This window comes from Anolis carolinensis, chromosome 1 (genome assembly GCF_035594765.1).
Source record: "Anolis carolinensis isolate JA03-04 chromosome 1, rAnoCar3.1.pri, whole genome shotgun sequence".
NCBI classification, from domain to species: domain Eukaryota; kingdom Metazoa; phylum Chordata; class Lepidosauria; order Squamata; family Dactyloidae; genus Anolis; species Anolis carolinensis.
In genome coordinates this window covers 220,045,915-220,059,804 of record NC_085841.1, presented here as the reverse complement: position 1 = coordinate 220,059,804, position 13,890 = coordinate 220,045,915, and the positions used below count along the sequence as shown (strand labels likewise).

General features: G+C 40.3%; 1 protein-coding gene and 1 long non-coding RNA gene across 4 annotated transcripts in view; one reads left to right on the top strand and one right to left on the bottom strand.

Moving 5' to 3' along the window:
- LOC134294425 (uncharacterized) overlaps positions 1-13,405 on the bottom strand; it is a 46,314-nt gene extending 32,909 nt beyond the window's left edge. Inside the window, exons 1-2 of the long non-coding RNA XR_010001334.1 lie at positions 11,351-13,405; positions 6,824-6,855 (exon numbers count right to left, since the gene is read on the bottom strand). This is a non-coding gene — a long non-coding RNA (uncharacterized LOC134294425). The remainder of the gene's footprint in view (positions 1-6,823; positions 6,856-11,350) is intronic.
- upp2 (uridine phosphorylase 2) overlaps positions 1-13,890 on the top strand; it is a 53,008-nt gene that overhangs the window by 36,453 nt on the left and 2,665 nt on the right. For all 3 annotated transcript variants that reach the window (XM_062965451.1, XM_062965459.1, XM_062965442.1), the window contains one exon: positions 5,159-5,305. In XM_062965451.1, coding sequence (XP_062821521.1) covers positions 5,159-5,305 — 147 coding nt within the window. The remainder of the gene's footprint in view (positions 1-5,158; positions 5,306-13,890) is intronic.

Here is a 13,890-nt window from a genome sequence, read left to right as displayed (position 1 = left end):
AAGGCCACCTTACTGGGATCTGCACGCATCATCCAAAAATACATCACACAGTCCAAGACACTTGGGAAGTGTTCGACTTGTGATTTTGTGATACGAAATCCAGCATAGCTATCTTGTTTGCTGTGTCATAATAATAAAATAATAATAATAGTAATAATAATAATAATAATAATAATAATAATAATAATAATAATAATAATAATGGGAAAATAATAAGAACTACAACAAAAATGCTGGGTGGATAAAGGAGTTTGAAGGAAAATTCTCACAGAACAAAATGGAACAGATGGAAATAACAACTGAAATGATCAGTGAACGAGTGCAAAAAGTCAAGAACTGGACATCGCCTGGTAGTGATCAACTTCATGGATTTTGGCTCAAACATCTGATTAATTTACATGGAAAAATGGCCCAACAATTCAATGAGATGCTGCAGAAAGGAAGTATCAGTGAATGGCTAACAACTGGAAGAACATACCTGATACAAAAGGATCCAGCAAAAGGAGCAGCACCAGGAAACTACAGGCCAATAACGTGTTTGCCCACTATGTTTAAACTACTGACTGGCACCATAGCTGACAGAATTCAAGACTATCTTGAAGAAAAAAACATCTTGCCAGATGAACAGAAAGGCAACAAACGGAAAAGCAGGGGCACAAAAGACCAGTTATTGATTGACAAAATGATTCTGGAGAACTGTAAGAGCCGAAAAGCTAATCTTCACATGACGTGGATTGACTACAAAAAGGCCTTTGACTCACTCCCACACAGCTGGATCATCAAGTGCCTGGACGCCATCAGGATTAATAAAAACGTTGGCACCTTCATTGAAAACATGATGGAGCACTGGAAAACTGAACTGTTTGTTGGAAATGAAAGCTATGGACTTGTCAACATCAGGAGAGGAATTTTCCAGGGAGACTCATTGTCCCCTCTGCTTTTCATTATTGCCATGATCCCTCTGTCAACAATCTTACAAAAAAACAAATCTCGGCTATCAAACATCTAAGAATTCTCACAAAATTTCGCATTTGATGTACATGGATGACCTGAAGCTGTATGGAAAAACGGAAACTGAAATCCAGTCTCTGACTAACACTGTCCGAATTTTTAGCACTGATATCAGCATGGAGTTTGGCTTGGACAAATGTTCAACAGTGGCATTGAAGAAGGGAAAAATCATTGAAAGTGAGGGCATAAATATGCCTAATGGCCAAACAATAAAGTGTCACCAGCCAGAGGCCTATAAATATCTGGGCATACTACAGCTGGACAACATCAAGCATGAACATGTGAAAACTGTGGTCAGCAAAGAATACACACAAAAGGTCAGAAAAATTCTCAAAAGCAAGCTCAATGGATGCAACACCATCAAGGCCATAAACACCTGGGCCATACCTGTCATAAGATATACTGCTGGCATCATAAACTGGACACAGATGGAACTGGATAATTTGGACAGAAAAACAAGAAAACTCATGACCATTCATCATTCACTGCACCCTCGCAGTGATGTTGACCGGCTGTATCTGCCTAGAAGATCAGGGGGCAGAGGACTCTTACAAGTAAAACAAGCAGTCAAAGAAGAAGAACATGCCCTGGCAGAATATGTAAAGCAAAGTGAAGAACCTGCTTTGATTCAAGTCAAAAATCAGAAACTCCTCAAAGCACAGCAGACAAAAAACCAGTACAAGAAAGCCACACTACAAACTAGAGCTGACAGATGGCACAACAAAACATTGCATGGAAAGTTCCTTGACAAAATTGAAGGAAAAGATGATAAGGAGAAGACCTGGCTGTGGCTCACGAATGGGACCCTGAAGAACGAGACAGAAGGCCTGATCCTTGCAGCCCAGGAGCAAGCCATCAGAACAAATGCAATCAAGGCCAAGATCGAAAAATCAGCTGATGACCCAAAATGCAGACTGTGCAAGGAAACTGACGAAACCATTGATCATATCCTCAGCTGCTGTAAGAAAATTGCACAGACAGACTACAAACAGAGGCACAACTATGTGGCCCAAATGATTCATTGGAACTTATGCCTCAAGTACCACCTGCCAGCAGCAAAGAACTGGTGGGATCACAAACCTGCAAAAGTATTGGAAAATGAGCACGCAAAAATACTGTGGGACTTCCGAATCCAGACTGACAAAGTTCTGGAACACAACACACCAGACATCACAGTTGTGGAAAAGAAAAAGGTTGGGATCATTGATGTCGCCATCCCAGGTGACAGTCGCATTGACGAAAAACAACAGGAAAAACTCAGCCGCTATCAGGACCTCAAGATTGAACTTCAAAGACTCTGGCAGAAATCAGTGCAGGTGGTCCCGGTGGTGATGGGCACACTGGGTGCCGTGCCAAAAGATCTCAGCCGGCATTTGGAAACAATAGACATTGACAAAATTACGATCTGCCAGCTGCAAAAGGCCACCCTACTGGGATCTGCGCACATCATCCGAAAATACATTACACAGTCCTAGACACTTGGGAAGTGTTCGACTTGTGATTTTGTGATATGAAATCCAGCATATCTATCTTGTTTGCTGTGTCATAAAATAATAATAATAATAACAACAACAACAACAACAACTTTATTTGTGTATGACGCCTCCATCTCCCCAACGGGGACTTGCAGTGGCTCACACAGGGACAAGCCCAATACAAATCACATGACATCATAAAATCAAACAGTTAAAACAACAAGCATCACATTTAAAAACAAATTAAACAAGTCATAGTTTTTAAAAAACATAACTGAGAGCAGGAAATATAAACAATCATCCACATCATTAAAAGGTCCAATATAGACATAAATGGGCAAACAATCAAACTGATAAAAAGAGTGTCTATATCAAAATAGAACATACATCAAATAAACAAAGCAGGTAGGGAAGATAAATATGGGATGGAAATCAAACTATAACATGACAGGGCAAATTTCGATGTGGGTTTGACACCACTTTAAATGGCATGGCTCAATTCTATGGAATCCTGGGATTTGTATTTTGGTGAGGCACTATTTATTTATCATATCAGAAGCGAACTGAGGGTACAAGTTGTAATGTATTTAAAAACATAAAGTTTAAAAACTTGGCATTATACTAAATGTTGTTTGACCAGAAGCTGGCCACTTGGAGTCCCGTTGGTGTCGCTGTGAGAAGGTCCTCCATTGTGCATGTGGCAGGGCTCAGGCTGCATTGTAATAGATGGTCTGTGGTTTGCTCTTCTCCACACTTGCATGTCGTAGACTCCACTTTTGTAGCCCCATTTCTTAAGGTTGGCTCTGCATCTCATGCCTTCCAAGTCACCCAGTCTTCTGTGTGCCCGGGAGGGAGCCTCTTATCCGGCATCAGCCACTGATTGAGGTTCCGGATTTTAGCCTGTTGCTTTTGGACTTTCGCTTGCTGAGGTGTTCCTGCGAGTATCTCTATAGATCTTAGACAACTATTTCTTGATTTAAGGTATTGGCGTGTTGACTGATATCCGAACAGGGGATGGGCCGGAGATGCCAATGCCTTGGTCCTTTCATTGCTGGCTGCTACTTCCTGGCAGATGTCAGGTGGTGCAATGCCAGCTAAACAGCGATGTGGAGCATAGACATCTTGTGATAATGCAACATGTCTCATTAAGAGCCACATCCACTATTTTAAGGTAGTGAGATGTATTCTACACTGGGCATGTGTATTCAGCAGCAGCGTAGCAAAGCATAAGGGCAGATGTCTTCACTGAGTCTGGTTGTGATCCCCAAGTTGTGCCACTCAGCTTTTATACGATGTTATTTCTAGCGCTCAATTTTGCTTGATAGTTGAGCAGTGCTTCTTGTAAGTCAGAGCGCCTTGGCGAGGCACTAGCACTCTTCAGTAGCGAAGGTTAAAGACTTGAACTTCCATAATTCCATAACATTAAGCCATGGCAATTAAAGTAATGTCAAACAGCATTAATTCTACAGTGTTGCTTGACCCTAAATTGTGTGTCTCTATTAAGAAAAAGTCAAAGCCACAATGACCCATCTTCCAGCTTTGTGGTTGTGTGCTTTCAAGTCATTTCCAACTTTGGGCAAATCTAAGGTGAAACTAACACAGGGTCTTAGGAGTCTGAGAGTGTGTGACTTGCCCAAAGTCACCCAATGGGTTTGCATAGCTAAGCAGAGAATTGAACCCTGGTTTCCAGAGTACAACACTCAAATCATTGTGCTATGATGGCATTACTAATGGTGGCGCAGTGGCTGTCAGCTCCTTGTGCCGGTAGGACTGATGACTTGAAGGTTGGGTTGCTGACCTGAAGGTTGCCAGATCAAATCCAACCCAGGGAGAGAGTGCATGGGCTCCCTCTGTCAGCTCCAGCTCCATGTGGAGACATGAGAGAAGCCTCCCACAAGGATGGTGAAAACATCAAAACATCCAGGTGTCCCTGGGCAATGTCCTTGCAGACAGCCAATTCTCTCACACCAGAAACGACTTGCAGTTTCTTAAGTCGCTCCTGACATGAAAAAAAAAATGTACTAATTCGCACACAGTATGAGACAAATGGTTTGACAATGCACTGACCATGTCTCTGAGTCCCTAGTCTCCGCTACTACCACATTAAATGCAAGACAATGATTAGCACACCATCTTTATACAGGAATAGTATAGATTTTGACTGCAGGCAATGAGAGATTTGTGTTCTTTGAGCTCACTAGCGCCCTCCATTAGCTGTAAAAATCACAGCAGGGCCCTGCCTGCACCATTGTGTCTTCTATCATTTTAGTGCTCGTGTTCCATTATTGGCTTGTACTACTTTTTTATGCATAGAGTAATAAAGAGCACATTATCCTTAATTTATTGGATCTTCTCCATAATAATATAGCTTTTTGTTGGATTGCATATTTTTATGTGTCTCTTTGTAGTTCACTTGGTGCCGTTTTGTTGTAATGTTAATACATGGAAGATAAGATATTAATATTTCAAAGAGCATGCTATTAAAATGAAATAAAAAATCAGTGAATTCTTAATTTCAGCAGGATGTTGGGATATTAACCGTGAGTTCTCTGAAGAAAACTTACTTTGATTGTAGAAGTCAGCCCTACCAGTACTAGTTTTGAGCACAGAATACATGAAAGTACAAAATACTGATGCTTTCTTTTTCTTTTCCCCCTTTTTTTCCTTCTAAGGTCAGGGAAGATTAGATGGAGCGTTGTGCTCATTCTCCAATGAGAAAAAGCTAGAGTACTTAAAAAGAGCATATGATGCTGGAGTTAGGAACATAGAAATGGAGTCTACTGTATTTGCAGCCATGTGTAGACTTTGTGGCCTTAAAGGTAAGTCAGAGGACACATTTTATTTTATTTTCTTAATGCTTCCCCAATGCCAACCACCTCCAATCTCTCTTCAGCACAAAATACTTAATTGCAATATGATTTTCATAAGTATAGGTAAAGGTTTCCCCTGACGTTAAGTCCAGTCATGTCTGACTCTGGGGGTTGGTGCTCATCTCCATTTCTAAGCCGAAGAGCTGGCATTGTCCATAGACACCTCCAAGGTCATGTGGCCGGCATGACTGCATGGAGCGCTGTTACCTTCCCGCCGGAGCGGTACCTATTTATCTACTCACATTGGCATGTTTTTGAACTGCTAGGTTGGCAGAAGCTGGAGCTAACAGCGGGCGCTCACTCCGCTCCCCAGATTTGAACCTGGGACCTTTCGGTCTGCAAGTTCAGCAGCTCAGTGCTTTAACACACTTCGCCACCGGGGCTCCATATGATTTTCATAGGGACACCAATTTTACTTATGCTCAGTAGCTGTGCATATTTTTCAGGTGCGATGGATGATGTCCAGTAACATAGAAAACCTATGTCTGGACTATAGCTTTTTGTACCGAAAAGAAAGATTCATGATTGTTATTTTTTATCATATATACATTTACATTATAAGCCTTGTATCTACTCATTTAGCATTTTTTCTTCCCTGAAGCATGGTATGCACAATAGTGATTTCAGGAGTTTTGGGCATTATCCAAATCACATATTGTAAGGCTCCCATATGGCTGGATTTGTCATAGTAAATCCATATTCTAGGCATTCTACCTAGTTATCCATTAGGGCCATTAGCTAGTCTGGATTCGAAGACTTCATTTTGTTAAAGGAAAAGATAATGTAACTAGAGTTGTGCATCTGTGCGGAATTGCTGTTCGCTTTGTGTAGTTTCATTCGTGTCATCTCATTTTCATATTTGTGTCCCGCTAACGAAAATGGGCTGCCTATACAACATGAATTTTCGTCTGACTAATGAAAAACACGAATTTTTTTCGTGCCATTGGTGGCAATGGGAGGGCTTCTGAGGCTCATCCCCCCCCCCCTGGTTTTTGGGCTAGAGGGGTGAAAATCGCCACACACCGAGGGCATTTCAATCCCTTAACCCCGGTTGCCACAGATCAGATCTAACGCGGAGGGAGGAATGCCCTTTTCCCAGGCTGAACTCAGATCCCCAGATCCTTCTTCATATACGTGTTATATATGTATATAAATATGATTGTCTTAACCCCGGTTGCCATAGATCAGATCTAATGTGGAGGCCGAGCCCAGATCCTTCTTCATATACGTGATAGATAGATAGATATTGTAAATTAACATCCATTGGTACACATTAGCTGTAAGCCCTCTGTCAGTACCTCCTTATGGTTACGGGGCAGAAACAACATGAAAACTAAAGAAAGCACAATTACTGTGCGGCTTTCATTTTGTGTTGCCTCTCGTTTCGTACAAAATGTCATCATTCGTTTTGTATAGATGAACGGTCAAAATGAAACAATAGCATGAAGGAAAAAATTTCGCACAAACCTCTGTAATTAGAATTCCGGATTATGCCCCACCTACAAAAACAAAGGAAAGAGAAATTGAAAGATTCCATGACGGGGTCCAGGGGGGAATTGCTAAAACATCAAAATAGGATGTGTTGATGATTAATAATAATAATATGCTTTATATATGTTCTGTTCTATCTCCCTGAGGGGACTCAGGGCGAATTACAGAACACATATACGGCAAAAATTCAATGCCGTTACACAATTAACAAGGATAGACAATACATAAACAGAGGTAAAAACGTTTCCCATCTTTTCCATTTCCAGTATCTGGAGGCTGTGTTCGACTCTGGCCACGGGGGGTGGGGGGTGGTGGGGTGCTGTCGCTCCATCTTCTATACCAAGGAGCTTTGCTGTGTCTACTTATTGAATTGCCAGCATGTCCTTATGGGATGACCTTTTAATTACCTCCCCACTTAAAGTGGTACCTATTTATCTAGTCACATTTCTGTTTTTGATTGGCTAGGTGGGCAGGGGGCTGGGGCTGATGGCGGGTGCTCACCCCAACCAGAGCTTGAACTGCTAACCTTTTGACTGGCAGAATTTTCTGCAGCTTAGCGGTTTAGCCCGCTGTCCTAAGTCCAGCCCGTATATTTCCTACATTTACAATTTAAATTAATTCGTCTGTAAATGTAGGAAACGAAGCAGAAGCAAGAATTGCTGGAAATTTGGTGAGGATCAATAAAAAAGCAGGAGATCAATTAATTTAATTTTGTGAATCCAACTAAAAACATATAACAAATGTGGACATTGCCTGATGGTCAATATAGAAATTAGACTACATGGTTGTAAACAAAAGATGGAAAATTCCCCTCATTCTGTAAACATGAGCCCAGTTTGACAAAGACTATGTACTATTAATACCAAAATTTAAAGTAAAGCTAAAAAGAAGCACCATTCTAAAATGCAGCCTGAAGAACATCCCCATAAAATGTAAAGCATAGTTGTGTCCGACTCTTGGGGGGGGGGGAGGTGCTCATCTCTATTTCTGAGCCAAAGAGCCGGCGTTGTCCATAGACACCTCCAAGGTCATGTGGCTGGCATGATTGCATGGAGCGCTGTTACCTTCCCACCAGAGCAGTACCTATTGATCTACTCACATTCGCTTGTTTTTGAACTGCTAAGTTGGCAGAAGCTGGGACTGACAGCAGCAGCTCACCCCGCTCCCCGGATTCGAACCTCCGACCTTTCGGTCAGCAAATTCAGCAGCTCAGCGCATAAAATGTAAAGACTATAAAATCTGATGTAAACTATTGACTGAGAACCAGAAGAAATCTTGTCTCCAGTCCAGAATGCTGTGAAGGACTAATGCAAAAAGATACCATTTGCAGCCAAAAAGAAAGAAAAGCATCATTGGGTGACAGATGAAACTCTTCAAGCTGTTATGGGTAGACAAAAAGCAAAAGTAACTTGTGACAGAAATAGAATGAGAATCCTGAATGCAACTGTTCAGCAAATTGGTCACAAAGAGAAAGAGGACTATTATAGCAATGAATGCACAGAAGTAGAAAATCACTACAAAGAAGGTTGAACAAGAGACCTCTTCCACAAGTTCTGATAAATCAAAGGGAAATTTAAATTGAGAGAGGATGTTGTATGACTAAATGAAAATACACTGCATGATTAAAAAGAAATATACAAGAAAATGGAAATAATAATGAAAATAATGAGAATATACTGAAGAACTATATATTAAAGATATCAAAGGATGACAAATTCATTCAAGGAAGAACTATTTGAAAATGAATCCATAATTTTAAAAAGTGAAGTGAACAAGGCACTCCTAGGAAAAGATGGCATACCCCAAAAAGCTGTTTCAAGCAACAGAGACAAAATCCACTCAAGCTCTAACTAAATTCTACCAAATAATGTGGAAAACAAATTCTCTCTCCCTCTTCATCCTTTGCCATCAGTTTATTTTAATTGAGGCCCCTTCTACATTGCCATATAACATCCAGATTATCTGCTTTGAACTGGATTATATAGCAGTATGGACTCGTATAATCTAGTTCGAAACAGATAATCTAGATTTTATACTCAAGAGAGGGGAGAAGAGAGCTAGGGTAAAAGCTTGCCCTTCACAGCAGGGCCAGGCAAAAACAGACTCCTGTGCCCTCTCCTTGCTTATGTGTTCTTCATCCTAATAACTTTTGCCTTCTTGATCAGTGTGATATGGCTTGTTTTTTTATCTGGTGAAATGTTGGAGAGTATGTGTTTAGAATATCGCATTATATAGAAGTAACATCAGATGAAGCACTTTCCTAAGGAATCTCTCAGATGCAGATCCAGCCCTGCTTTTCTTGAGACTGAAATGTGCATAGTCTTTCATGTAAAGGAACATTTTGTGCAGTGAATCATGCAATCTCACTAGCTCCCATCTCCATCTTGAGATGGTACAATCCAGTCTCTGCTGAGGTATTTTTTAGCCACACAAAAGAACTAAGCCACTATCTGCTCTTATGTCTGCAGCTGGATTCTGAATAATAAGCACACAAGGTACAAAACCCGAACTGCTCCAAAATCCTTATTCCTTTTTCAGAAACGAAACCATTAAAGGCTGTGTGTGTGTGTGTGTGTGGCTCACTTCATTTTCCAGAGATTGCAAAGGTCACTGAAATCCTGCTGACATGCAGGGGAAGACATTCACTTTTATTCAGGTGATTGTTAAAAAGTTGAACATATTATGATATATACTAGGCTCAAATGATGTTTGACCAGATATTAGAAAAATAAATATTTAAATTATAAAACCCAGAATACTTGTCTACTATTAACTCGCCCAGAGGACCTTTTCTTTGGCTGCCCCAAGACTGTGAAATGACCCGCTGGAAAAGCTCCAACAGCTAAATGAGCGGTCAGAATTTAAGACACAACTTAAGTAAGACGTATCTCTTCCGAAAAGCCTACCCAGTTTTAATCATGAATTATAAACATGTGTCTTGTGTCCACTATATTTTAGTAATTGTTCTGTGTATTTTAATACTGTATATGTATTTTGTAGAAATACATTTTAATATGCATATTTTAGGCCCCCAGTGGCGCAGCGGATTAAACCGCTGAGCTACTGAACTTGCTGAATGAAAGGTCAGTGTTTGGAATCTGGGGAGCAGAGTGAGCTCCCGCTGTTAGCCCCGGCGTCTGCTAACCTAGCAGTTCAAAAACATGCAAATGTGAGTAGATCAATAGATATCGCCCCAGCAGGAAGGTAACAGCACTCCATGCAATCATGCCAGCCACATGGCCTTGGGGGTGTCTACAGACAACGCCGGGTCTTCGGCTTATTTATTTATTTATTTACAGTATTTATATTGCGCCCTTCTCATCCCGAAGAGGACTCAGGGAGGATCACATTGCACACATATAGGGCAAACATTCAATGCCATAACATAGAACAGAGACAAACGCAGGCACGAGCTGGCCTCGAACTCATGACCTCTTGGTCAGAGTGATTCGTTGCAGCTGGCTGCTAACCAGCCTGCGCCACAGTCTAGCTTAGAGATGGAAATAAGCACCAACCCCGAGAGTCGGACATGACTAGACTTAATGTCAGGGGAAAACCTTTACCTTTACCCTATGCATATTTTAGATAATGCTTATGTATTTTTACTATGTTGTTATTGGACATTCCATATCCTATTGCAAAACATAACTTATTGCATAAGCTATTGGAACATCACTGCACCCAGTCTATGGGCACATATCCTTTTGGCAAATGTGAATCTCCATGAACATGTGGAGACCACCTTTGGAAAACTACTAGTCAAGAAAAGCATGACCTTGTTAGAAGTCAACTCTTTTGACAAGTGATATTCACAAGCAATCATGTAATGGCACACAGGTAACTTCAGCTGTTAAATTGAAGAACCATGTCTTTAAATTGCCAAGGGTAAAGACATGCCACTACAAAAATATATTTGGTTAGCAGAGAATGGTTGTTTCTTTGCAGTTGAAGTTGCCCAAAAGATATACACTTCCTTTAAACCTCTTAGTTAAAATATGCTCTCAGAGATAAAACAAAGTCTTCTTGAAAAATAACATACAGTAGAGTCTCACTTATCCAACATAAATGGGCTGGCAGAACGTTGGATAAGCGAATATGTTGGATAATAAGGAGAGATTAAGGAGAAGCCTATTAAGCATCAAATTAGGTTATGATTTTACAAATTAAGCACCAAAACATCATGTTATACAACAAATTTGACAGAAAAAGTAGTTCAATATGCAGTAATGCTACGTAGTAATTACTGTATTTACTAATTTAGCACCAAAACATCACGATGTATTGAAAACAGTGACTACAAAAATGTGTTGGATAATCCAGAACATTGGATAAGTGAATGTTGGTTAAGTGATACTCTACTGTATATTGTATTAATTCACCATACAGGCACATTTCTTAATAAAGTTCAGTTACAGATAGGATAGAGTTCTTCTTCTCTGTGTTGAGAATACAGGGTATCAGTCTTTATCAATAGTTCATAGTCTTCAGTATGGTTGTACTCACCGAAGTCCATAAGCAAATAATGAAGTCTCTAAATTGACTTCTCCACTGAAGTCCAAACAGCAACTTGTATGCATTCATCTCCTCTGAGGTCTAATGCAAGACCTCTACTCCCATTGAAGTCCAAACAGATACTGAATATAAAATGGAGTCTTGAGTCTGCACATGCTCAGTATAATCACATGTCTATAACTCCTTCCGCACCAAAGAGTCAAATCAACATACACATAGAATACAGGCTACCAAATATAGACATTAACAAATAAATAGTGAGTGGCTTGGTAAAAAATGAAATCGTTGTTGTTGTTGTTGTTGTTGTTGTGCCAATGGAAATGTCTACTGGGAGATTTTGGTAGTTGCGGTCCAAAAGGGAACAATTCCAAGTTGTACATTTGACCTATGAATAATTATTGGGAGAATTTCAAGGTTAATTCCATGTGCTTTTGGCTATGAATGCCTGGCCCTTCTTCAAAACATTTGCAAGGAACAAAACCCTTGAGATATTTAACAGTGGGATTTGTCCAGGTATTTCTCTCTAGGCCATCAAGGATAGTGGTCTTAGATGGTTCTTCTCCCCGTTTATTTGGTTTGAGTGTTTTGGTGTGTTGCTAATTTTTGTCCTGGAGAGGAAGAAGTAGAAACAATAGCTCCTTCCACACAGCTGAATAAAATCCCACATTATCTGCTTGGAAATGGAATATATGGCAGTGTGGACTCAGATATTCCAGTTCAAAGCAGATATAGTGAGATTTTCTGCCTTGATATTCTGCATTTTTTTGCTGTGTGGAAGGGTCCGATGACTGCAGTTTTTGTATGCAATACCATTCTCTCTTCACTATACTTTCTCTAAATGTACTAGTTTTTTCCTCTTTGGGGGGAAATTTTAACCTGGGTAGTAAAAGGTAAAGGTTTCCCCTGATGTTAAGTCCAGTCATGTCGGAGTCTGGGGGTTGGTGCTCATCTCCATTTCTAAGCCGAAGAGTCGGCGTTGTCCGTAGACACCCCCAAGGTCATGTGGCCGGCATGACTACATGGAGCGCCATTACCTTCCCGCCAGAACGGTACCTATTGATCTACTCACATTGGCATGTTTTTGAACTGCTAGGTTGGCAGAAGCTGGAGCTAACAGCAGTCGCTCACGCCGCTCCCGGGGTTTGAACCTAGGACCTTTAGGTCTGCAAGTTCAGCAGCTCAGTGCTTTAACACACTTCGCCACCGGGTCTCCTACCTGGGTAGTAGCATGAATTATTTAGCCACCATTTTCAACTACTGCTATATAGTTGGTGCTCTGTGTCCACAGATTTCTCCATCCATGACTTTTTATAACAAATCTAAAAAGCAAATATTGATTTTGCCATTTTATATAAGGGACACCATTTTGTTAAGTGATTGTAGATAATGAATTTGAGCATCCATGCATTTTGGTATCCACAGGTGTCCTGGAATCAAACCCCAGTGGATGTTAACAGCACACTGTATTTCTGTTTTTTAAAAAATGGAAAAAATACTGATAAGAGGTGTAAAACCCTTGCCGTGGTTTTCCACAAAATCAAGTTTAACAAAGAATCATGTTATAGGTTCTAGTGGACGTGGCAGTAAAATATAGCAACCTGTGAAAAATGAAATCTTTAACCTGCAAATATGGATGAATAGTTTTAAGTGGCTGGGTTGTACCAACTCATAGTGAAGATGGGAACTCACATAATGGAATGCTTCCCCACTTTTAAAAACCTTTCTCAGCACAATACTAAAAAGTAGCCCCCCGTAAACCCTTGTGCCAGCAGGACTGCTGACCAAAAGGTTGGCAGTTCAAATCCAGGGAGCAGGGTGAGCCTCCATCTGTCAGCTCCAGCTTCCCATACGGGGACATGAGAGAAGCCTCCCACAGGATGGTAAAACATCTGGGCGTCCCCTGTGCAACGTTCTTGCAGATGGCCAATTCTCTCACACTAGAAGCAACTTACAGGTACTCAAGTCGCTCCTGACACACAAAAAGCAGGATACTTTTTTATTTTATTTTTTTAAAAACTAGTAGCTGAGAAAGTAATATAATCTGCAAACTAATCTAAGAAACATTTTTCAAAACTATACTGAATAACATTGACATTTATTTTAGTCCCTTAATTTTATAAACTGCTTCAAGATTTTTTAAAGCAGTCTACACATTGATTAAAACAAATTGAACATACCATTTTCAGTGATAGCTTAACTATCTTTTGTCTCCCGAAGTAAACAGGCTTCAGCCTAATTTATGTCAATGTTTAAGCGGGACTGCAGCCTTTCATTATTTATCGATTGAAATTAAATTGATTAAAAAGCTTTTGAATTCCTGAAACGAGAGCCCAGTTTATTGGGACGCAATGTATATTTGAGATTTTTCTTAACACAAGCACTGAGAAATTGCAGAGGAGAAGTACATGTGAGATGGGGAATTGACCTTTCTCTTCCTAAGGAAATGCAGCTTCAAAAATTATGCTATGAGCTCAGCTTTATCTAAAGACATAATTGCTCTCCTTTCTCTATATTCTGTTGTTTTTGCTATA